Below are 26,624 nucleotides of genomic sequence, written 5' to 3'. Positions count from 1 at the left end.
ACTTCTCAAATTTCAGTGAGAATTGCTTACATTTGCAAACGACAAAAAGCCCGGGCAAGTCATTGCCTTTGGTGCTAAGAGGACATTGCACACGTGTTAGGAGCCTTAATACAACTCAAATAGGGAGAAATGATTTAGCACATTTAGCAGGGTGGAGGTAATAAAACTCAGGAGTGAATTAAGGAAAATCGAGGCAGGATGACAGAGAGTCAGTTATATTTTCCCACAAAGCAGTAGCTGCCCCCTCTCTGGGGATACTGAAAACTATACCAGCGGAATACACTCAATGCCAACCTTCCTGGTTAGGGAATTGTCTCCTCTCGCATTCCTATCATCTTCATCTAAGGCTATTAATATCTCAAGTTGACTGCTAACTTTGTCACATTTGCACTTAAGTGGAATATAAAATTCGGGCCTAGATGGCTTACTGCAGATAATCTGATTTTTTAGGCTTTCTGTGTTTTGATACTGCTGTGCATCAACTGTTAAGGACAATGGAAGTCTCCATTGGTTATATAGTTAATACCCCCCTCGAGGGAGGTAATTGTTCTACCTTTATAGGACTGCTGTCTCACCTGGGGTGTAAGGTCCAGTGTCGATGTTAAGGTACAGCTTCTGTGAGTACCAAGCTCTTCACTGAAGCCAGTCACGGCTCCACAAATGAAGTCACTCTATGTACAGAAGCTCCATAAAAGACGTAAAATGTTTTATATAGTTCAAGTCACACTGACTTGGATTAATAAAGGAAACAAAGTTTTATGACTTAGAGATTATCCTCCAGTGCTATATCACTTAAAAAAAAAAAAAAGTAGCTACGTATTATGAGGGCTGGGGGAACTGTATTTTACTTCTACAACTTTCCCAAGTGCTAAATGAAACGTCACTACCGTGGAGCATGTAGCTTGAGCAAACTTCTAACCCCCAGCACACAGAGCCAAAATGGCCCTCAAGGTTTGCCTCCTGCAACTGCCCTCGCTCTCGGCACATGAATAGAGAGGGAGCTGCTGGAGCAGGGGACCCCTTAGACACATTCATTTCTGGAACACAGCTGGCTGGTGCTCGTGTTCTTATTTTATATTTATATGTAAGAGTCAATACAAGAATAATCTTGCAAAATGTAATTTCCTAGTTGACAAGAAACACGTTGAAGGACATTTTTTTTTTTTTTTTTTATCATTGATGGATTTAAGACCCTGGCTCCTTGGCCACTCCAAGATTTTGATTTAGGAGGGGGTGAGGGAAGAAGGGCTGAAAGGGGCGCATTGGGAAAGGATGGTGGAATCATCTTAAGGTGGGATTTGCTTAACAAGCACACTTGGGTTTACACAGATTAGAAGTGTATGGGGAGTTGGTTAGAAGAAGAGCTGAGAAAAAGGATGGCAGTGCTAATAACCTCCTTCCCCCTCCAGCAACCTCCACGAGCTTCTACCGCCCTGGACATAAAAGCATAGATCAGGTCATTTAACCTGGTTATCATGCTATCACTAACAAGGACACGTTAGTTGATAATTGCAATTAATGTTAAAATGGTCGTGATTTTGAAATTATTTTACCTAGATAATAAGGAACTAATCAAATCACTTACTATATACTATTGGTAATTTGGGGTATGACAAATATCAGCTAAAATCTACATTTAAAATGTATTATAAAACCTTGTTTTATCATCGTATGTTGTAGATGTAATCTTCTATTAATGACATAGTTAAATATAGTTAACTATTTATTTTATAAAATCTTGTTTATTATAATACCCCACGTACACACATAGGAGGAGAACTCACCTGCTCTTGACCTCAGGGGTTGAAAATGATTGAGAGCGCGAGTAATTCCAAATACTCATAAAGGGGAAACTGTAAGCAAGATGAGAAACGCTTCAAGAGATGTTACACCTCCTCAGGGGCCAAAGCTGACACAGCAACCAGAACTAAACAGACATTCCATTCCAGTGTGCCTAGCTCATTAGAATCCTAGAATGACCGGTTTTATTAATATCTCCATTCGAGCAATAGTTGCAGAGACATTCAGCTGGTTCTGGGACGATCTGGGTAAGCAAAACAGCGAGGGGCCCTGACTTCACAGCTCTCCTCCTAGACAGAAAGCTGTCAGTATGAAGCAAATAAGTGGAGCACTCCCTGTAAAATGTAACTATAGTACCATGCTCAGAGATACAGGGAGCGTGAATCCTATCAGTGAAGGATTCCCTGAAGAAATAACGGTGAACTAGAAAAGAAAGGCGGAAGGCACATTCCTTTGCAACTGTAAAGGCGCCACAGAAAGAAGGACTAACAGAAGGCCGAGACGGTTGGAGCAGAAGGAATGAAGGGAGGTAGGTAGTCTGCCAGGTTATTTATCTAGGGCCAGACAAGCAGAGGCTAGCTAAGGAACCCAGAGAAGCCACTGAAAAATGTGGAGGTGACTAGCTTAGTAGATCTGCAATTCGCAAAAACGACTAGAGCCATCCTGTGGAGAACAGACTGGGAGGGAATCGAGAGCGGATGTGAGGCCGCAACCTCAGTCATCCAGATGAGACACAATGGCGGACCTCACGGGGTATGTAACTATGGGGACGCAGAATCGTGGAGGGATTTGGGAGTAACAATCCCAAAGACAAAATAATAGACTGGACAGGGGGAGATGAGGAAGAAGTTAAATTTCTGGCTCAAGAACCAGGTGGAAAATGGAGTCTTTCAGAGCCAGAAAGAGGATGATTTGGGGAGGAAACTATTGACTCACAAGGCTTGAATTAAGAGTCTTCAACCATTAAATCTCCTCTTAGGCAGTAGGTCTTTCTGTTTCAGTAAATCATCTGGAGACGGATTCCTGCCATACTGTTTTGATACACGGGACTGTCAACTCTGAAACCTTTACTTGAAATCGGCCCGTGAAGGAGCTGAACTGAATTCAGTAGCCCTGCCTAAAATAATGCGTTTCCCCACCAAATCACTGCTCTAGAAAATCTGAAACTAAGGGTGATGCTGAGAAATGGGCTTTTCAAAGGGCCAAGGTCATAGAGGGGCCCTGCCCAAGCAGGTTTATCAACATAAAAGAAGGCTGTCCTCTTGACGGCAGGATGAAATGAAGGGGGGGGGGGGGGAGACCCCGCAGGTAATGATATACTGAGGTTATAAATTACAGTTGGGTTTTGTCTATACTTGCCTTTGTAGTTTTGACTTTATTGCCACTGCTACAGGACCAACCTGAGTGATCTGGCAGCACTTTGCAATCCTCTCCTTCCAAACAAGGATTCATGTGACACCACCATTTCTGAATCACAATGGAAGCTGGAAGACAAAGCCAAATAATATTTGGGACATTGTTTCTTCCTCCAAATACAGATAATAGAAAGCTCAACATTGATGAGTACACTGGCTTCCAAGATTGCTTATGGTGAAATCTTGTAAGTAAAGAATCAGCCATATATTGTACAGAAAAAAATTATTTCTTTTTATGCAGTTGGCTAACCGATGATGATGTAGTTAGTGAGATCTCACACTGTGCAGTACGCCTGCCCGGGTTTGAATTTGACTGTGCTACCTTTTTTGAAGGACCTTGGACTAGCTTTTTTACCCTCAGCTTCAGTTTCTTCATCTGTACGATGGGAATAAAAACAGAGCCTTGCCAGAAGATGGCAAGAGGATAAAGCCAATCCATGTGAAAGTCTTGGCTGACTTTGGACCAGTCACTATGTTGTCAGAAAATGTTCACTATTATCGTGGTCTCCGTCTCTGGTTGCAGGTTATAATGGTGGACGCGGATACTGCAGTTGTGTTTGATACTCTTTGTTTTCAACAGCAGAGACTAAGAACAGTCAACATTTTCAGCACACAGGGTGCCTCATCTCTCCACGCCATTCCAGGAGGTGAGTAACCACTTGAGTCAACTACTAGACGCAAGTTAAGATGGGAGGGGCGGGCCACCCCCTCACATGCCTACATTCTCAACTAGTCAGTTAGCTTCCCTGTGAATTCCCTTTCCTCTTCATCTCACCATCCCCACAGCTGTCTGCCAATAAAATGATTGATGTTTTAAGCCCCTGAATCAGAAACTAGCACCCCAGATCTCTGGGTTTGCAGGCAGATGAAGAGAAGTTAAGAAAAAACCAACACCCTGATGGTTATTCCCATAGATTTCAAAGGACGAAAAAGATTGTGATTGATTTTTAAAGGTGAACCCACCCTGCAGGCTGGTATAGGACAAAGCTCCAAAGCTGGGGATAGTATGTGTGGATTGGGGGTGGAGGTAATTTAGCCTTGTTTTTTGCTTTTTTTTGGGGTCGAAACAGTAACACGTTGACTAAAAAAAAAAAATTATACCCTGATGGGTCTGAAACTAGTCTGAACTAGTTTAGTCTGAAACTAAAGTTCAAGAAAAAGCAGGCATCCACAGGCCCACCTTGGAGAAATCCAGGCCACTACCATAAAGTAAGTGACACCAATTTTATAACTTCCCAGTGCCTAGAAAAGTTAGGTTTACACTACACTGTAGTCTATTAAAGGTGCAATAGCCTTATATCTAAAAAAAAAAAAAAAAAAAACCTCGGTGTACCTACTATAATTAAAAAGTATTGGGGCTTCCCTGGTGGCGCAGTGGTTGGGAGTCTGCCTGCTAATGCGGGGGACACGGGTTCGGGCCCTGGTCTGGGAGGATCCCACATGCCGCGGAGCGGCTGGGCCCGTGGGCCGCAATTGCTGAGCCTGCGCGTCTGGAGCCTGTGCCCCGCGACGGGGGGGGGCCGCGATAGAGAGAGGCCCGCGCACCGCGATGAAGAGCGGTCCCCGCACCGCGATGAAGAGTGGCCCCCGCTTGCCGCAGCTGGAGAAAGCCCTCGCAAATAAATAAATAAATAAGAAAATCCTTTAAAAAAAAAAAAAAAGAAGGCTTGGACTTTCTGTGGACAAAATATTTAAAAAAAAAAAAAAAAAAAAAAAAAAAAAGTATTTTATTGTTCAAAATTGCTAACCATCACCTGAGCATTTAGCGAGTCATATTCTTTTTGCCAGTGGAGGGTTTGAAATACTGCAGGAACTACCAAAATGTGACACAAATACACAAAGTAAGCAAAGGCGGTTGGAAAAATGGCACTGATAGACCACTGCCTCAAACCATCAGTTTGTAAAAACGCAGTATCTGAAGTACAATGAAATGAGGTATGACTGTAAATCCTAAGAGCTACTTTTTCTTGAATGCAGGACACGTGGCCAAATGTCCTGCCTGCATTTGCTAATTTCAAATTCACTACAACTCTGAGGTTCAAAGTGGTTTTTTTTTTTTTTTCTGCATTTTACAGAGAGGAGAAAACTGAGGTCTGGTGGTATTAAGTGAGTTGCCCAGAGTCACCCTTTTTCCAAGTAGCCAAGCAGCATCTGAACAGAGGCAATCTAACGCTGCTGCCAACACTTAATACGTACCCACTTCCTGACAGCAGAGATCTCTACTAGAGGCAATGACAAAAGTAGGTAACGGAGGAAGCCAGTGCATTCAAAACTCTTCTCCTGTCAGGCAAATGCGATGTGGCAGGATGAGGGCATAGGATTGTTCCATTATTGGCTGACGTAACCAGATACTGTTATTTTCTCCACATGCAGCCACCGTTCCAGATTCTGGCCAAATACTGAGCTGTGTATCCAATGAGTCCCATCCAAACCAATAGTACATGAGTCAGGCAGATTTGTGATCTAGAATAACCAAGTGCTATTTAAATCAGGAAGTGCCAACACTGAGAAAGGCACGTAGCTAAATGGGTTATTTATTTTGTCAGAGACTGACACTGCACTTGAGTGGACGGACACACTGGGGCCATGTCTGACAAAGTTACATTCTTTTCAGCCCCTGACATCACAACGGTTTCACCTTACAATTGTATGGAGCTGTGTCATTTTCAAAGCACTTTTATGTACTATTCCCTTGTGATGGTCCCAAGAACCTTCAGAAGCAAGAAGAGGAGGCAGAGGGTTCCAGATGCAAAAACCAGAGCTTTCCACAAAGTGAGTAATACTTGAGTTGAGACTCTGTATCCATCAGTCTTTCTACTTATGCCACAATTTTCAGTAATAGTTTAGATTAATAAGTGCTACACAAAACTGACCATCTTCATAGGGCCGACCAGTCATTCATTACTTTCTGAGTACCTTAGTTTGGCCCCAAGTAGATAGAAAGATAAACAAGAGGTGGTTCCCAGCCCTCAATTTAAAATGCCATCTGCAGGACTGGAAAAGTTATATAAACGTTGACAGAGCTTAGTTATATTTGCACAGAGTTGAAAGTGAAGCTGAGATACTTTTTAAAAAGTCTTTAAAACTGTTCCTTAGACAAACTAACTTTCTTCCACTCAGCTGTGGAAACCTATGTACTCTTGACAGGTATCAGAGCTACATGGATGATTCAAAAGAAGCTTTGACAGATGGCTAGTGATCTGTCCAGGTGAAGGCAGGAGGGGCAGTGAACGGCCACCTGGAAGCCAGGAGACCCACGTGGCTCAAGTGAGGGGGTCAGCAGGGAAACAGTGGACGTTCAGCTGAGAAAGGTGGTCTGGGAAACAAACTTTAGGGACTGTCAAGGACAATTCAGGACTTGATTCTCTAAGCAGTGGGAAGCCATGGAAAGTTTCTGAGCAAGGTAGTACAACAAGCCAGGGAAACCTATGTCCCTAGAAGGGTGAGTCTGGCAGGGACGATGAAAGAATTTAGAACAAAAAGGTGCCTGACAGGGAAGACCAACTGAGGTGTGAGTGAGGGGAGAAATCTGGGAATAAACTCCCCGCAGAGGAAATAGATTGAATTAGACAGATATTATCTCAGCTTCACAGCAGAGAAACGCTGGTACCTGCTCACTGGACTCAGGGGAATCTGAAATAATCCTGATGCCAAATCTAGAAAAGGAGCTTGAGGTGGGGAAGATGATGGATTCAGGCTTTCATCACAGAAAAATATGCCAATTCTCAACTACAGCATTGCCTAGTATTTTGTTTAAGGATTTAAGTGTAATAATTTATTTAAATAAATACAAGAAGGAAGCATACACAATCAAGCCCTTTGGAAACTATTTACCGCTGTCCTTTCCTTTCGTTGGGAAATACGGAGTGATAAAGACAGATTCACAATAGACTCCTTAAAATAGCAGGCTGCCCTGGAATTTCAAATATTTCTATTTGTAAAAAAGACATCATGTTCATATTTGATAGAATACATTGAGTGAGGAGCCCTATAAGTAGACACTTTATCCAGATAAAGTTTCTTTGTGAAAGACTTAATCACAAATGTTCTTTCAAAAAAGAGAGACATGATAAGAGCCATCCCAGTAGCCAAAATACAAGTTTCAAATTCCTTTATGAGTTAAGGATTGACTAAGGAACTCCCAGCTAAGCTGAAAACCAACAGAGGGGTTGACCCAACAGTGACTAAGGTGATTAAACAGCCCGGAAGTTTCAGCTTTGAGTGCATACGGGGTAGGGCTATGAGCTGAGACAAAAGACTCAGAAGTAGGATTCTATTAAAATAACTCTTGAGAACATCTGCCCACTTAACTGAGTCTTGCCTCCACAGGAAAATAAGTTTGTAGGAGGCATACATGTTTTTTTGCCTGGTGCCAAATACCATAATATACTTTACATGAGAAAGTGTCTTGTCACTTCTATTTTTAAAATGAAATTCTTTAAAAAGCCCCCTGCCTTAGGAAAATACAAAATATCCCTATTTGTCTATCTCCAAGCTGCCGAGCTCTAACGAATTTCTAGCTTTATGCAGAAACGAACTTAAAAAAAGACAGGCAACTAGTACTTTCTATAATGTTGTTTTTTAGGTGAAAATGTAAGGTGACTAAGGAGCTATTGTGCTCCTGGTGCATTTTCTTTACTCTCTGTTGTATGAAATAGATGGAGGTTTTTTGTTTCTAGCCCTTGTCCCAAATAAATACCACTCTATTAAATAAAACACAATATGTATTTATATAGCTATTTAGATAAGCCCGCCTTCGAATAAGACCAACAGGCTCACTTCTCAACAACAGGCATCTCCTTTGTGGATTTAGTGTGGTTGTATTTACACAGCGTTAAGGCTTTTCTAAAGAGAAGTGTATTTTTACCCTGAAACTACAGGCAGAGAGATTAAGAACACATCTTCTGGGAATATATATCATCTAGAAAATGGAAACAGTCACAAGCATAGGTTCTGAGGTTTTAACGTACTGTATCTTTAGCTGTTTCGCTCTCACCACTGTTATTTCAAGACACTCACTGTGTTCTTTAAAAATTAAGCCATTTTTTTATTAACTTTTAAGATAGATAGATAGGTAGGTAGGTGGAAAGCCCTGCCAATTTTTATTTCTGGTTATTCAAAGAAAAGAAGCCATTCCAACCTGACCCAGGTAACAGGCATAAAAGCAGTAGTGAGAAGACTATGACTTTTTTAAGGAACGTTTTCCTTGTTCCCACATTTCACAAATGACACAGTATTGTTATCTGCACAGAGTACGGCGGGAGGCTGGGGATGAGGACGTACAGACTACTCTTCTGTGATCCAGGTTTGTCTTCCCAGCTAAATGCCCTCTCACACAAGCACATGCACATTTGGCAGAGACCGCTAAGGTGGGGTCTCTTGACCTACGTTTGGGACCAGATCATTCTTCATTGGGGGTGTCTATCCTGTGCATTCACCATGGCTATTCAGCCGTATCCCTGGCCTCTACCTGCTAGATGCCAGTAGCACCCTCTGCCCCCAGCATAACAACCAGAAGTGTCACCAGACATGGTCAAATGTCCCCCGGGGTGCGGGGAGAAAATCACCTCCGGCTGAGAAACATTGATCTGTGGTTATCTATGGTGATGATTTAGATGTACTCGGCCCAACATGAGAGGCTATGCTAGATCATCAGACCTCATCAAAGCTTTGGCTGGTGAAAGTAATACTAATTCATGGTAAATATCATCATGCCACCTCTATTCCATGCCTTCCGTCCTCCCTCCACTGTGGGCGATTCCACAAGTCTAAGCTTTGTATCTCTCTTTCACACACACAAATCCTGGCTAATCCTGGGCTCACTATGCTGACAGTCCATGTGACCTGTCAGATTCAGAGATCACATTTTTCCTGCTCAAAAACCTCAGGGTATTTTATATGCACTTTGTTCCTAGCACTTCATACCCTTTCTTATCGGCAGAGTCTGCTTCATCCATTCTCCTTGAATACAAATTCCCAGAAGGCAGGCAGTAAGTCCTAAAATTTGATGTGCTCTAAGGCCTTTAATATCACAGGCTCTGTTTACATCTCCAGCTTTGTCTTCTACCATTTCTGAGCCAGACGAGCTGATTCCGCTTCCCAAGGTTGTCCCCTTCATTCTCAGGTGCTCTACACGCCTGCCCTCCCCTAGCTCCTTCCTACCTGGTAAAGTCAGACCGATGGCTTCTCATGGACACCACTGCTGACCCCTCATCTGCTTTCTCCATGAGCCCTTCATTTACTAGAGTTTAATTACCAATCTTTCCGAGTAAACTCTGGGCTCCTTGAAAGCAGGACCTGAGTCTAATTATTATGCTACCCTCCAGCATCTAGGACATGCCAGGCACAAATGCACTAAATTAAAACTTGATAAATGAACAAACATACGCAAGGGGCATGTCCTTCCAACTTCCAAAGTACTTTTTGTAAAGGACACTTCATTGTCATTTACCTGACCAACACTGAGAAGAACTCAGAAAACTGCTTCGTCTGTCAGGTGGCACAGAGAACATAACTGGTAACAAAACCTTGTGAACTCACAACTTAAAGACAGACCCTGCCTCTCACCACACAATCCCTAAAGCCATGAAAGATGTCTGCAATACACACAGTAACTCTTGTCCTTAAATAAGCGAAATCTGACATCTCAGAAAAGATATTTGGGCATCATCGAAAGGAAAAGAAAAATAGCTTTAAAAAGTAACTGTCTTCCATTCCTAGGCTTTCGTCTTATTAAGTTTTTTTAAAACCGATGTTTAGAAAGCATTCACTTTGACAAAATAAACTAAGTTTCATTGTACTACACATTTATCTCATTTTATCCTAAAACGATTCAGCATTCTCTCTTGATAAATGTGTAGAATACGGTTCCTACCACAAAACAGCCTTGTCTATGCCAGTAGACGAGTCAAAAGCAAGAAGGCTTAACAGCTAAATAGTTTCTGTTTTAGGATCCAAGTAATCACAGCTTTCATCAAACAATTCCCCATCCCTTCTCCCAAATCCCAAATGTGTATTACAGACACATTTCAATAATTCAGGGGGATTTCATAAGTTAATTATAACAAAAAAGCCTGATGGGAGGGAAAAAAAGCTATTTTTTTCTCCCTTTTTAACTAGTAAAAGCTATGATTTTATGGAAGAGCAACAAAAAACACCAGATAAGTATCTGTGGTGTGGATTAACAAAAATGCATAAAGATAGTCCAGTGTCTATACCAACATCAATAAGTGCCCCCCCCCAATGTCTTCTCGCCTTGGTTTTAATTTAAATGTCAATTCAAGTAAATTTTATATTTTAGATCCTCTATTCTTAGTGACAAATAAGGTAAAAGGAACATATCAGCAGAGACTAGGACTTCCCACGTGCCAATTAGCAGCATGATACTGCATAATTATTATGGGATAAAGATTAAGCAGGTAAAGCTAAAAAGCCCTAATCAAAACATATTCAGATAAGGAACAGATGATCAGGGAGATATGAAAACAGACATACATCCTAACTAGAGCCTAAACTACAACTTCCTACACCTCCTCCGTGACTTTGAGCCAATAAACATTGACTGAGCACCGACTATTTGCCATGCAATGCTAGTGCAGGGAACACAAATATGAAGACACAATTACAGTCCCACCTTTCAGGGTTCTGGTATGCTCTGGCCACCAAATGTTGCACTAAAGTTACAGATTTACATAAAGCTTCTCCTGCACTGCCCAATATAGACGCTTCTAGTCACAAGTTCCCATGTAAATTTACACTAGTCACATCTCAAATGCTCAAGGGCCACCTGTGCTTAGCAGCAACCAATCATACTGGACACATACATCATGCCATATAGATAGGGAGATATACAGAAAGAACATTTGCATCACCACAGAAATTCTACTGTACAGACTCTGCTCTGACACCAAATAATTGGTCTCCATCACTTACTGATCCTCTGCACTAGGGAAATCATGGACCCTGTGAGCGTGTTTCCTTTGCCATAGACATAACCAAAATGTCTTTCAGTAGAAGAACAGATAAATAAATTATAACCTGTCCAATATAATGGGTGCTGTGGAGCGATTAAAAAAACAGGTCAGTAGGTACTAGCACACAAAGAGCTCCACAGCCTAATACGAATAGGAATAATGCACATTGGATTAAGAAATATCCAGAGTGATAGCCATTTGTGTAAAACACATTCATACTGAAATCTACCACATTTTCTACAGACCTGTCTTAAATACACAAGTATATGGAAAATATATTGACCAAACCCATAGGGTACCCATAGGGTAGAGGCCAAAAGGGATTTTTCCCATATACAAAATTTAAAACAAGCTAGTTTATGATAAGGTATTAGTATTTCCTTTACTAAGAGACAGATGCTAATAGGAATTATTACCCTATCTGTACTTTCCAGGCATCGATAAAAGTGCTTTGAGTATTGTAAAACATTATTTAGATATGTAAGATTTTTATATCCAAATAGTCTAAACTAGACAGTATAAATACAGTTTGTTATGATTCGTGAGCTCCTGCAGAAGTTTAAAGTATACAGAGGCGATGTTGGTTCTGGATAAAATGGCAGAATAGGAAGATCCTGAGCTCACCTCCTCCCATGGACACACCAAAACTACAAATACCTATAGAACAACTATTTCCGAGCATGACCTAGAGACTAGGAGAACATATTTTCTACAACTGAGGCTATAAAGAAAAGGCCACCTCCAAACAGGCACGAAGGGCAGAGATGTGGTCTAGTCAGAACCCCACACCCCTGGTGCGGGGACCCACAAGCAGGAGGGATATCACAACCATGAAGCTCCCTGCCGAGGAGCAAAGGGTCCGAGCCCCACATCAACTGCCCCAGCCCGGGGGTCCTGCACCAGGAAGATGAGCCCTTAGAACATCTGGCCTTGAAAACTAGTGGAGCTTACGTCTAGGAGAGCTATAGGAATGGAGAAAACTGAGACTCCACCCTTGAAGGATTCACACACAAACTCACTTGCTCCAAGTCCCAGTACAGAGGCACCAGCTTGCAAAGTGCCTGTGTGACGCAAGGAGGAAATTCATCGACTAAAATTTAGGACACATGCCAGAGGGGCAGGGATCCGGTGGAACTTTCTCCAGGGACAGAAGTGCTGGCAGGAACCCTTTTTTTTTTAAACTCTCCTTTCACCTAGCTTGCCCAGCACTGATGTGCACCATTTCCGTAACTCTCCATCATCTACCTAGCTAACACTGTGTGCCCCACCCCGGCACTCCCCTAAGACCCTACCCCGCTGTGATCAGTCCCTCCAAAGGAGCTCCTGCCCTACCTGCTGGGCCACCTCAGCCGTTACCAGTGCCCCTGCAAAATGGTTCTTGCCCCCTACTTGACCCAGCAGCTTGACTGGCACTGGTGTCCCTCTAAAGCAGCTCGCATTCGGAGAGCTCCGCACACCAGCAGTCCCACAAGAGTCATGATCAGGCCTCACAGCCAGTTGTGCCAGAGACGAGTTCTACACATCAACGTGCCCCATAACAGTCCTGGCCAACCCATGCAACCAGCCAGCCTGGGGGTCAGCCCTGCCCACCAACCAGTGTGTCTGTAGCAATCAAGACTCAAGCATAAAAGGAGGGTGCATACAGCCCACACCGGTGATACCTCTGGAGCACCTGGCTCTGGTGACCAAGGGTGACTGTGCCACTGGGCCCCACAGGGCACCTTGTACATAAGGCCACTCTTTCAAGACTGGGAGACATAGCTGACATACCTCATATATGTAGTTAGCCAAAATGAGGAGACAACCACCTTCCAAGTGGAAATAAACAGGAAAAAAACACAGAAAAAGAACTAAATGAAATGGAGGTAACCGATTTACCAGCTAAAGAGTTTAAAGTAATAGTCATAAAGACACTCACTGAACAAAGGAGAAGAATGAATGAACTCAGTGAGAACTTCAAAAAAGGGATAGAACTTCAAAAAAAAAATCAACTAAAGAATACAGTAACTTCTACTCAGTACTCTGTAATGGCCTGTATGGGAAAAGAATCTAAAAAAGAGTGGATGTATGTATATGTATAACTGATTCACTTTGCTGTACACCTGAAACTATCACAACATTGTAAATCAACTATACTCTGATTAAAAAAAAAAAATACAGTAACTTAAATGAAAAATACACTAAAGGGAATCAACAGCAGATGTAGCAATACTTAGAATAGACTCTAAAACAAAAACTGTAAACAGAGACAAAGAAGGATATTACCTAATAAAAAAGGGATCAATCCAACAAGGTATAATGCTTATAAATATCTATGCACCCAACAGAGGAGCACCTAAACACATAAAGTAAATATTAACAGATATAAAGGTAGAACTTGACAGGTATAATAGGAGGACGTGAACACCCCACTTACCTCAATGGACAGATCATCCAGACCAAAAAATCAATAATGAAACATTGGCCTTAAGTGACACATTAGATCAGATGACCTTAATAGATACAGGCCACCAAAAAAAAAGCACACAAAAAAAGTAAACTCAAGATGGATTAAAGACCTAAATGTAAGACCAGATACTATAAAACTCTTAGAGGAAAACATAGGCAGGACACTCTTTGACACAGATCACAGCAATATCTTTTTCGATCCGTCTCCCAGAGTAATGGAAATAAAAACAAAAATAAACAAATGTGACCTAATTAAACTCAAAAGCTTTTGCACAGCAAAGGAAACCATAAACAAAATGAAAAGAGAACCCACAGAATGGGAGAAAATGTTTGCAAATGATTCGACCAACAAGGGATTAGTCTCCAAAATTTACAAACAGCTCATGTGACTCAGTATCAAAAACACAAACAACCCAATCAAAAGATGGGCAGAAGACCTAAATCGACATTTCTCCAAAGAAGACATACAGAAGACCAAGAGGCACATGAAAAGATGCTCAATATCACTCATTACTAGAGAAATGCAAATCAAAATTATGAGATACCACCTCACACCAGTCAGAATGGCCATCATCAAAATATCTGCAAACAATAAATGCTGTAGAGGGGGTGGAGAAAAGGGAACCCTCCTACACTGTTTGTGGGAATGTAAATTGGTAGAGCCACTATGGAAAACCATATTGAGGTTCCTTACAAATGGAAAAATTGAGCTACCATATGTTCCGGCTCTCCCACTCCTGGGCATATATCCAGAGAAAACCATGGTTCAAAAGGATACGGCACCCAATGTTCATTGCAGCACTGTTTACAGTAGCCAAGACATGGAAGCAAGACATGGAAGCAAACAGATGAATGGATAAAGAAGATGTGGTACATATAGACAATGAAATATTACTCAGCCATTAAAATGAATGAAATAATGCCATTTGCAGCAACATGGATGGACCTAGAGATTATCATATTATGTGAAGTTAAGTCAGAAAGAGAAAGACAAATATCATATAATATCGCTTATATATGGAATCTAAGAAAACGGATACAAATGAACTTATTTACAAAACAGAAACAGAATCACAGACTTAGAGAAGGAACTTATAGATACTGGGGGGAAGGGTGGGGGGAGGGATAGATTGGGAGTTTAGGCTTGACATGTACACGCGTCTATATTTAAAATAGATAACCAACAAGGTCCTACTGTATAGCAGCAGGGAACTCTGCTCCGTACTCTGTAATAAGCTAAATGGGAAAAGAATTTGAAAAAGAGTAGAAACATGTATATGTATAACTGAATCACTTTGCTATACACCTGAAACTAACACAACACTGTTAATCAACTGTACTCCAGTATAAAATAAACAGTTTCCTATAAAAGCAGAAAAAACACATACATTTCAAGAGCACATGGAACATTCTCCAGGATAGATCACATTATGCCATAACACAAGTCTCAATAAATTTAAGACGACTGAAATCAAGCACTTTCAACCACCCACAGAGGTATGAAACAAGAAATCAAATTACAAAAAGAAACCTGGATAAAACACAAACGTGTGGAGACTAAACAACATGTTACCAAAAAACCAATTCGTCAATGAAGAAATCAAAGAGGAAATCAGAAAATATCTCAAAACAAATAAAAATAAAATACAATTTTCCAGAATCTATAGGATGCAGTGAATGTAGTTCTAAGAGGGAAATTCAGTGATACAGGCCTACCTCAGAAACAAGAAAAATCTCAAATAAACAACCTAACTTACCATCTAAAGGAATTAGAAGAAGAGGAACAAACAAAGCCTAAAGTCAGCAGAAGGAAGGAAATAATAAATATTAGAGCAGAAATAAGTGAAACAGAGACTAAAAAGAAAATAGACAAGATCAATGAAACTAAGAGCTTGTTCTTTGAAAATATAAACAAAATTGATTAACGTTTAGCCAGACTCATCAAGCAAAAAAAAGAAAGGGCCCAAATAAATAAAATCAGAAATGAAAGAGAAGTTACAACCAACACCACAGAAATACAAAAAATCATAAGAGGTTAGTAGGAATAATTATATACCAACAAACTGAACAACCTAAAAGAAATAGATAAACTCCTAGAAACATACGTTCTTCTAAGACAATCAGGAAGAAATAGAAAATCTGAACAAATTGATTACTAGTATTGAAATTGAATCAGTAATCCAAGAACTCACAACAGGATACCAAGGGGGAAGGGGAGGTTGGGATGAATTGGGAGATTGGAATTGACAATATATATACTATCAATACCAAGTATAAAATAGATAACTAATGAGAACCTACTATATGGCACAGGGAACTCTACCTTCGTGCTCTGCGGTGACCTAAATGGGAAGGAAATCCACAAATCAGGGGATATGTGTATACATATGGCTGATTCACTTTGCTGTACAGCAGAAACTGACACAGCAGTGTAAAGCAAGTGTACTCCAAAAAACAAAACAAAAAAAAAAACCCCTCACAACAAAGCCCAGGACCAGATGTCTTCAGAGATGAATTCTATAAAACATTTAAAGAAGAGTCAATACTTATCCTTTTCAAATTATTCCAAAAAGTTAAAGAGGAAGGAATGCTTCCAAACTCATTATCCTTATACTAAAACTATAGACAAAGACTCTACACCAAAAAAAGAAAAAAGAAAGACAGTTACTGGCCAACATCCCTGATGAAGATAGAAGCAAAAAACCTCAACAAAATATTAGCAAACCTAATTCAACAGTACATTAAAAAGACCATATGCCATGGTCAAGTGGGATTTATTCCAGGAATTCAAGGATGGTTCAATATCTGCAAATCAATCAATGTGATGCACCACATTTACAAAATAAAGGAGAAAATCACACAGTCATCTCAATAGATAAAGAAAAAGCACTTGGCAAAATTCAACATCCAGTTATGATTAAAAACTCTCAACAAAGTGAGTATAGAGGGAATGTACCTCAACATAATAAAGGCCATATACAATAAACCCACAGTTAACATCACACTCAATGGTGAAATGCTGAAAGCTTTTCCTCTAAGATCAGGAACAAGACAAGGATCCCTACTATCACGACTTTTACTCAACACAGTGTGGGAAGTCCTAGCCACAACAATCAGACAAGAAAAAGAAATAAAAGTTATCCAAATTAGAAAAAAAGAAGTAAAACTGTCACTGTTTGCAGATGACATGATAGTATATATTAAAAAAACCTTAAAGACTCCACCAAAAAACTATTAAAACTGATAAGTGGATTCAGTGAAGTTGCAGGATACAAAAATCAATATACATAAATCTATTGTATTTCCATAAACTAATAACAAACTAAGAAAAATTAAGGAAACAATCACGTGTGGGATAAGCAAACCCTTATACACTGTCGTTGGGAATTTAAATTGGTGCAGCCACTATGGAAGACAGTATGGAGATTCCTCAAAATACTAGGAATAGAACTACCATATGATCCAGCAGCTACCCCACTTCTGGCTATCTACCCAAAGAATACAAAAACACTAACTGGAAAAGAAATATGCACCTCTATGTTCACTGCAGCATTATTTACAATAGCCAATGTATGGAAACAATCTAACTGCCCATCAACAGATGAATGGATAAAGAAGATGTGGTGTATATATATACAATGGAATATTACTCAAACATAAAAAAAGAAGAAAATTCTGTCATTTGCAACAATGTGAATGTATCTAGAGAGTATTATGCTAAGTGAAATAAGTCAGACAAAGAAAGACAAATAACATATTATTTCACTTATATGTGGAATCTAAAAAACAAACAAACACCGCGATGAAGAGTGGCCCCCACTTGCCGCAACTAGAGAAAGCCCTCGCACGAACCGAAGACCCAGCACAGCCAAAAATAAATAAATTAATTAATTAAATAAATAAATTTAAAAAAACAAACAAACAAACAAACAAAAAGAACAACAAACAAAACCAAACAGAAACAGACTCACAGATGCAGAAAAAAAACTGGTGGTCTCCAGAGGGGAGAAGTGTGGGAGGTTGGACAAAATAGGTGAAGAGAATTAAGAGGTACAAACTCCCAGTTATAAAATAAGCCATGGGGATGTAATATACAGCACAGGGAATATAGTCAATAATATTGTAATAATTTTGTATGGCAACAGATGGTTGACTTATCCTGGTGATCAGTATGTAATGTTTATCAATGTCAAACCACTATGTTGTACACCTAAAACTACCATAATATTGTATGTCAACTATACTTCAATAAAAACATTAAAAATCTTTACAACTGTTAATTAAAAATTAAATAAAATCTACAGAGGCAAGCAACCATTGTTGTTACCTTTTGAAATGAATCTGTGCTTAGTGAAGATGAAATCACTCTCTCCTGTGCTAAAACTCATCATGCACCAGCCACTGCGGGGAGATGTAAATAAGAGACCCAGTTCCCATCCTCAAGCAACTTGCAGACTAATGGGAAGCATACATTCGACAAGTTTTTACAACAAAACAAGATGCACATCATGAACTGGAAGTATGGGGAGATACAAGAACATATAGAAGATTTGAAAGGAGACTAGGCATTAAGTGGACAAATGTGTGTTGGGGGGATGAAGGCAACGATTCAGGCAATGGATATAGACAGGTGAAGTGCAGAGATGAAAGGGAACAGAAAAGACTCCAGTTTGCCTGGGGTACAGTAGTTCAAAGAAAAAAGTAAGACAGAACGAGATTACGCAGGGCTTCATCAGCCAAGCCGTGGTAAGGAATTTGGATTTCATTTTAAAGACGGTGGAAAGTCACTGAAGTGTGGCTTTAAATATGGGAGTGACGTAATGAGTTCAGTTTCTGTAGAAGGATCATTCTGGCTACAGCGTGAAAATTGGAAGACGAAGAGTAGTAAGCTCAGCAAAATGTAATTAGGCCCTTAGACTTGTGGAGGTGACAGTGGGGTAGAGAAGAGTGGACTGATTTGAGAGAGAGCAAGGAGACAAAATGAGTGTGATCCGGATTCAGTAATGGAGCAAATATATACACTAAACTGTCCCAGCTGGGGAGACAAACTTAGCAATTTTTTTTTTTAATGTTAAAGATCCTTACCTTTTTTTTTTATAGGCCTACAATCCTTTATCTTTAAGCCCCAAATCCAAAAAGCTCTGAAAATGGCAAGAATTTCTTTAGAATGGCAGCCAATACCTGACTTGAATTAACATGAGGTTCTTCATCTTGCCTTATCCCATCCTGCATGAATATTCATATATTTGACTGTATAAATATTAATATCTGTGATTATGGGGTGCAACTGCAGAAGACATTAGGTCTGTTAGGTAATAGATGGCATATGCACTGTGTTGCCTTAACTAAATCTGACAGAATCGGAATTCAGCAACACATTTGGCCCCCGGGGTTTCTGGTGAGGAATTCTAGATGGGACATTTTCCACGTTCACTTTCCAGTTTGAAAGGTAGCTGATGTCATGCTGATACATAGCACTGGTATGTAAACAATACATGTACACCTTACAGTCTATAAATGTGTGTCTGTTTGGTAGGGCAGGTGGGATGTGCTTAATTATTGTCGACTGTATGATTCTAGAGATAAGAATGTGTGTGTGTGTTAACTGCTGACCTTTAGAAATGCATCAGATAAGACAGGAGGTGTTCATTTTCAGGGAGGTTTCACACCACTGCAGAGAAACTGCTACAAGACTTAACCTCATGCATCTGTCCCCCTGGGGACTGATACTTGTTTCCAACTAGGTGTCTGCTGGAAGGAGCCAGGGGGCATCAAAAGGAATCAATCCCAGGCCTCCACCCACAACCATCAACATTGATTCAGTTTTTTTCTAAACCACTGGCACCGTATTCTGCTAGGGGATAGGGAAACAACAAATGAATGATATCCCAAACTATTCCCAGGGAACTTGCTCCAAAGATGTTGTATAAATAGTAAACTAGAAATAAAGAGAACATTAGTCTAGAACATCAAACGCTAGGTGAGAAAACCAGGTTGCTGACTTTCTGAATAGAGTTTTAGAGGAGGCAGAAGAGCATGTCTAGGGAAGAAACTGCTCCAGTGGGTGATATTTGGAGAGACAGCTGGGCAAGCAGAAATCAAAGCATATCTTCCTGATTGTCCAGTAACAGAACTCCTCATTGGTACCTCTTGGGAGACATCATTAATACCCTACTCATTAAGAAATCTGTGGGGTTATATTTATGTTCATTTTTTAAATGACACTGACATAGTTGACGTAGGTGCAGCCCTAGTTTTCTTTGAGTTGCAAAGACAACAAAGTAAGGGGGTTCTTTATTAGTGTTAGGTCCTTTTGCAACATTAGGGAAACTGACCAGAAAGGTCTTACCTTCAACACAAGAAGGCTGAGCCCGAGTTGTGCCAGCAACCTGTCCTGGGAAGCAAGAACACTTGACCGTTTGTGATCGCTCCTCTATGCGGTTCTTGTTACAGCACCTGTGAACTGCGACCACCTCACAGGTCCCTTGCTTGATTTGGTGGTGACCTGGTGGGTAACAGGGGAGCAAAACAGACCCAGTGCTGTTAGGAAGAAATGAAAGTACCAAGGCCGTGAATGATGCCATGACTACATTTCCCAATTCCATGTGTACTATGCTTATGAATCCTTTTTGTTTGTTTGTTTTGATGTAAATTTAAACTTATATAAAGGTGGCAAGAATAGTGCAAAAAAACTCCTATAAAACTGAGGTAGACAGAAATTTGGCTTCCAGGACCTTTAGCCCCTGGTATCACACCAGTGGCTATGTTATGTTACTTACATGGCAAAAGAGACTTTGCGGATGTAATTAAGATTATTAACTGGTTAAGTTTAAGAGAGGGAGATTATCCTGGATTATCCCTGTAGAGCTAAGGTGATGAGCCCTTCAAAGCAGAGAGATGAAACAGAAGGCGAATTCAGATTTAAACCATGAGGAGGACTCAAAGCACCATTGCTGGCTTGAAAATGGAGGGGCCAAGAGTCAAGGAAATGGAGACTTCAGTCCTACAACAACAAGAGACTGAATTCTGCCAAAAGCCAGGACGTGCTTGGAAGCAGATTCTTCCCCAGGGTCCCCATAAAGGAATGCTCTCCTGCGGATACCTTGATTTTAACCCAGAGAAACCAGCCAAACTGCCAGACTTCTCACCTACAGAAACAAGCCGCTAAATTTATGGTAATTTGTCACAGCAACAATAGCAAACTGATATAAGACCTTTTACCTAGATTCCCTAATTGTTAACATGTGACCCCATTTGCTTTATCATTCACTCTCTTTCATATATTTTTCTGAGCCATCTGAGAGTAAGTTGCAGACATGACACTCCTTCACCCCTAAATACTGTGTATTTCCCAAGAATAAAGACTTTCTCTGACATAATTAACGAATTCAGGACATCTAACATTAATACAGTGCTATTATATAACTGACAATCTACAGTCAAATTTTTCCACTTGTCCCAAAAATGTCCTTTAGAGCCATTTCCCCCCCTGCTCAGGATCCAATGCAGAAGCCTACATTATATTTAGTTCACATTTCTTTAGCCTTCTTTAATCAGAAACTATTCCTCAGCCTTTATCTTTCTTGACCTTGACATTTTTAAAGAACACATGTCAGTTATTTTGTAGAATGTTCCTCAGTTTGGATTTGTCTGATGTCTCCTCCTGATTAGAGTCAGGTAATGCACTTTTAGCAGATTACCCCAGAAGTGACACTATGTTCTTCTCAGTGCATCATATCAGGAGGCACATAAGGTCATTTATCCAGCTTTTGGTGCTGTTACTTTTAATCACATGCTTAAGGTGGTGGCTGCCAGATTTCTCCATTTCTAAAGGTACTATTTTGCCCTTTGTAATTAATAAGCATTTTAAGGGGAAATATATTCAAACTATGTAAACACCCCACTCTTCAACCTCTGACCCACTATTTTTAGCATCCATTGATGACTTCCACCAGAACCAATTATTAATATTATGGTTGCAAAACGGATTCTATATTAATATTCAAATTATCTCAGATCTAGACAGGAGGAACCCCTTCATACTGGCAGCTGTGTCATTTTGACATAGCCCCATTATTCTTTGAGATCTTAACTAACTTTCTGGCTCAAAAGAGATTTGGGGCTGAAAGGGCAGATAGACCGAGGAAGGGTGTGTGTGTGTGTGTGTGTGTGTGTGTGTGTGTGTGTGTGTGTGTGTGTGTGTGTGTGTGTGTGTGTGTGTGTGTGTATGTGTGTGTGTGTGTGTGTGTGTGTGTGTGTGTGTGTGTGTGTGTGTGTGTGTGTGTGTGCAGCGTAAGTCCACAGCATAAGTCCACACTGGCATCTCCAATTCCATCCTAGCACCACAGGTTCTCACTGCTCTGTCCACAATTCTATATTTCTATCTCCCATCACCAACAGTGATAAAACTGACTTCCATAGTCCTGTAACAAACAGAAAATGGTTTACGTTTAATTTACATTGGAGTTCATTTTATCAGTTAGGAGTCTTTTAACAATGGAAAGTGATCTAAGCTCACTTAAGCCAAAGAGAATTTATTGGAAAATTATCAGGAGATTGTAAAACCAAGAGAGAACTTAGCTTAACACTGAGTGGACCCATTCTCATGGCTGGACCTGAGGGGATGATTCCACTCCATGAGTCTGTCGTTTCGTTCAAGGTCATGTCAGCTGTGGCAGCCACCATCTAAGATGGTCCCTAATGCTCCCTGCCTCCTACTGTCCACACGTTTGTGCAGTCCCTTCCCACATGGTACCAGGGTTGGTCTTTATGACCAATAGCGTGCAGAGGAAATGATGATATGTCACTTCCAAAATTAGGTGGTCACCCTTTCTGTGCCTTCTGGATCACTCACTCAAAGGAAACCATGGGATAAGTGGCCCTATAAAGGGGCCCTTGTGGCAAGGAACTGAAGCCCCCTGCCAACAACCCTGTAAGTGAGCTTCTAGGTATATTCCCTCCTACACCGCACAAGCATTGGTCTGTGTGCCAGTGCCAATAGCATACATCAGAAGTGATGGTTTATCACTTCCACAGTCAGGTTATAAAAGACAGCGGTGCAGTCCCTTGCTTGCTCATCAGTCACTCTGGAGGAAATCATGCTGTGTGCTGCCATGAGTGAGTTTGGAAGTGGATCCTACAGCCCTAGTCAAGGCTTCAAAGACTACAATCCCAGCCAACAGCTCAACTGCAATCTAACAACCCTGAGTCTGGACCACCCAGCTAAGCCATTCCCAGATTCCTGCTGCTCAAAGACTGTGTAAAATAATATATAGTTGACCTGTGAACGATGCAGGAGTTAGAAGCGCTGACCCCGCACACCCAGTCGAAAACCTGAGTATAACTTATGGTTGGCCCTCCTTACTTGTAGTTATGCATCCATGGATTCAGCCAACCACAGGTCGTATGGTACTATAGTACATATTTATTGAAGAAAATCAGAGTAGAGTGGACCTGCACAGTTCAAACCTATGTTGTTCAAGAGCCAACTGTTTGTTGATTGTTTCAAGCATCTAAGATGGGGGCTAATTTGTTACACAGCAATGGATAACTAATACACCAACTCTGGTTATACCAAGATGGAAAGACCTACCTTTGCTCTGATAAAAAAAAAAATGAAACAAGATTGTAGAGGCAATGTTTAGAAATTATTAATGAAAGGCAAGCTTTTCAGGCACCCTCGAGCACCCTCATGATTTTCAGATACACCATTTACATATAAATTGTTCTGTGAATTACAAGAAATCTCATCTACTCATTAAAACAGGTTTCCCCAAGGATTCCCACAGGTTAATGCTTTGCTTGGTTTCTGTTGTTTGGTGTATGTGCTTCGAATAACAAAGCTCCTTTTTAAAATTCTGTATTTCAGATTTTTAATCCATAAAGATAGACCTTCTACAAAGTAACCTCTATATCATGGTGAATTTTTTCTGGCCCTTCCCTGTCATACTATCTTAAATGGTGGAAGCAAAATCCAATTAATGGTGAGAACAAACACTAAGGCAAAGTTTCATTTGTAAAATACATAAAAGCGGAACCAGTACCCAGAGAGTCAAATCGCCAGCATGAGAGAAAGTTTTCAATCCACTACAGAGGAAAACATAAATATGAAAGGAGTAATTAAAACTATAAACCTAATTAAATGTTCGAAAGAAGAGTGTTGATTTCCCATAGGTAGTTGTGTACAACTGTAAATAAGTAAAAAATAAAGAGTAATTACAATGTCAGTAAAGTAGCATGGGACTTTAGCACCAAGTAAGCAGAAAAGTGAGGATTGGGAAGAGTTCATGGGGAGATCCTTTCTGTAGTTTCCAATTGCAAATAAGCACTTCAGGTCAAACAGTCCTGGAGAGGTAATGAGTAGCCACGGAGGGGGAAGAGGGGTGGCCGGGATGAATTCACCCTCAGTCTTCTCTCAGTGACCACCCTCCCTGTTGGCCATTGTCTCAGTTTGCTCAGCTGCCACAACAAACTACCACAGACTGGGTGGCTTCAACAACAGACATTTATTTCTCAGAGTTCTGGAAGCCAGAAATCCAAGATCAAGGTGCTGGCCAATTCAATTCCTGGTGAGAGCTCTTTTCCTGGCTTTAAAACAGCCTCCTTCTTACCATGTCCTCACATGGCAGAGAGAGAGAGAGCACGTGCTCTGGTGTCTCCTCCTTTTTTTCCTAAGGACACCAGCCCTATTAAATTAGGGCCCACCTTATGACCTCATTTAACCTCTATCACCTCCTCACAGACGCTCTTTCCAGATACAGTCACATTTGGGGGTTAGAGCTTCAACATATGAATTTGGTGGGCGGGGGGGGGGCACAAACACTCAGTCTATAACAGCCATCATGCCTTAATTAGATTTTTAATGGCCCTAGAGAGTCTATAATGAAAGCAGCTCTAAACCTCATTAAGAAAATAAAAGAAATATGCTTTAGTAACTTCCTAGAATAGTCAAGAAGTGATGTGAACATTCATTAATATTATAGTTTGCTTAGAATTTTGTTGCTATTTAGATAACCATCCACAAATGCAAATAGTTTTTTTTTCTATTCAATCTTGTCTCTGAATAATCAGCTTGCCTGGTCTAGAATTTTATTCATTTATATAGCACCAACTATGGTACCTCATTGATTTTAAGATACATATTTTAACATGTCAGGATGTGTCACAACTGATAGCATCTTACCATTACAATTGGCATTGCTTTTCTTTCTTTGAAATACACAAAACAGCAGTATATTTCACAACTGACAGCATCTTAGATTTGATAAAATATGGTAGGTTGCAGGCACTCTTCTAAACTTTCTACAAATATTCTATGTAATCTTTTAAACTGCTACAATACAGGCACTATTTTTATTCCTATTTTACATTAATAAAATGTCCAGAAAGTTATTTGCCCAAGTTAACACAACTAGAAAATAGAAAGAGATTCAAACCCAGGCAGTGTCTATGCTCTCACAGCAGAAAATGTAGTAGCTATGGTAGCTAATATTTCACCCAGTACAGCCAGAATAGTATCTCTACCTCAGCAAGTCACAAGCTATGGCTCAGGTTCCCACGTAAACGTCTTTTCTACTTGCTAACAATGCTTGTGTGACTCCATTTAGACAGTCTTTCTAGAAATGTGTGTACTGTTGACATGTGACCGTAATCTTTGAATAAGGATGTGCCTCGTTTCTTTGTAATCTTTGTTCCTGGCACAGGAGATGGGTTCTCAGAAACAGGTACTTGAAACTGCTGAAGGAATGATGGCAGAAGATAGGGATCCAGTGTGGGCCGATGCACAGAAATCACTGATTATACATGCTTGAGCAGCTCACGTGTTAACATTGTATTAGTCAGTGTTCTCCAAAGAAAGGGAGCCAACGAGATGTGTCCAAGGGTGGACAGATTCATGATGCAGTGAGAGCTGATGTTTCAGTTTGAGTGCAAAAACAGGAAAAGGTACGTCCCAATTCAAAGCCTGGAAGAATTCTCTCTTATTCAAGGGGAAGGTTAGGCTTTTTGCTCTATTCAGGCCTGCAGCTGATTGGATGAGGCCCACCCACGTTAGGGAGGGCAATCTGCTTCACTCAGTCTATAGATTCAAATATTAATCTTATCCAAAACACCCTCACAGAAACACCCAGAATAATGTGTGACTGGGCACCCTGCCAGTCAAGTTGAAATATAAATGTAACCATCGTAAACATCATACAGCTATGTAGTATAGTGTTGCTGGATGAAAAAAAAAAAGAAAGAAAGTAGAAAACAGACAAGAAACTAGTGGCTTAGTTCTCTAAAAACATACAAAAGGGATACCTTGTTCAATAAGCTTAGTACCAGAAAGTGGCCACTTCAAGTAAATTCACTTAAAACAAAGATGCATTTTCTCTCTTAAACTGCAGGGAATATTTCAGTTGGGGATCTGTCTTGAAAACTACAGCTAAATACATATACATAATACCTGTGCAATAAGTGAGAAGTTGTAGCTGAAATCTCTCATTTCTCTTACTTTAGAGCTTCAAGGTGTGAATTGGAGTATATACGAATGAATTATCCAGAAGTGGAGCCAGGTTCACTGGACAGAAACTGGCCAAAGAGGGGGGAAAAAAACTGTCCTTTTTTTGCTGTTAACCTTGTCAGTTTCTGGGCCATTTTCCTTCCAGTTTTGTCTGGGCAGATAGATGGAAGCGTATTTATTTCTATTTATTTACCCAACACTTTCATACAGTATACTATGTGGCAGACACTATTCTCAGTGTTCTTGGAGACATATTTTATAAGTGGGGAAACTTGAAACGTCCTTGATTCCTTTCCACACTTCTGAACTTGCAATCAGGTTGTATATGTTCTTTTCAAAAAAGGTGACTCAAAATTAATATTTGCAGAATTGTAAAATTTAAGATGTCTGGTTCCTCACTCACCTGAATAATTGATGTATATAACATTAAAAGAGTTATGACAATCCTTACAACAAAAATTGATTGCTTTGGGATTGCTATAGAGG

At 40.4% G+C, this 26,624-nt stretch overlaps 1 protein-coding gene across 1 annotated transcript in view; it reads right to left on the bottom strand.

Moving 5' to 3' along the window:
- Positions 1-1,796: 1,796 nt before the first annotated feature.
- The window catches only part of TAFA4 (TAFA chemokine like family member 4), a 111,493-nt gene continuing 86,665 nt past the window's right edge, over positions 1,797-26,624 (bottom strand). The window contains exons 3-5 of the mRNA XM_007192642.1: positions 19,986-20,141; positions 3,160-3,284; positions 1,797-1,853 (exon numbers count right to left, since the gene is read on the bottom strand). Of these exons, the coding sequence (XP_007192704.1) occupies positions 1,797-1,853; positions 3,160-3,284; positions 19,986-20,141 (338 nt within the window). The remainder of the gene's footprint in view (positions 1,854-3,159; positions 3,285-19,985; positions 20,142-26,624) is intronic.

Source organism: Balaenoptera acutorostrata, chromosome 10 (assembly GCF_949987535.1).
Source record: "Balaenoptera acutorostrata chromosome 10, mBalAcu1.1, whole genome shotgun sequence".
Taxonomy (NCBI): Eukaryota; Metazoa; Chordata; class Mammalia; order Artiodactyla; family Balaenopteridae; genus Balaenoptera; species Balaenoptera acutorostrata.
This window is presented reverse-complemented; position numbering and strand designations above follow the sequence as displayed.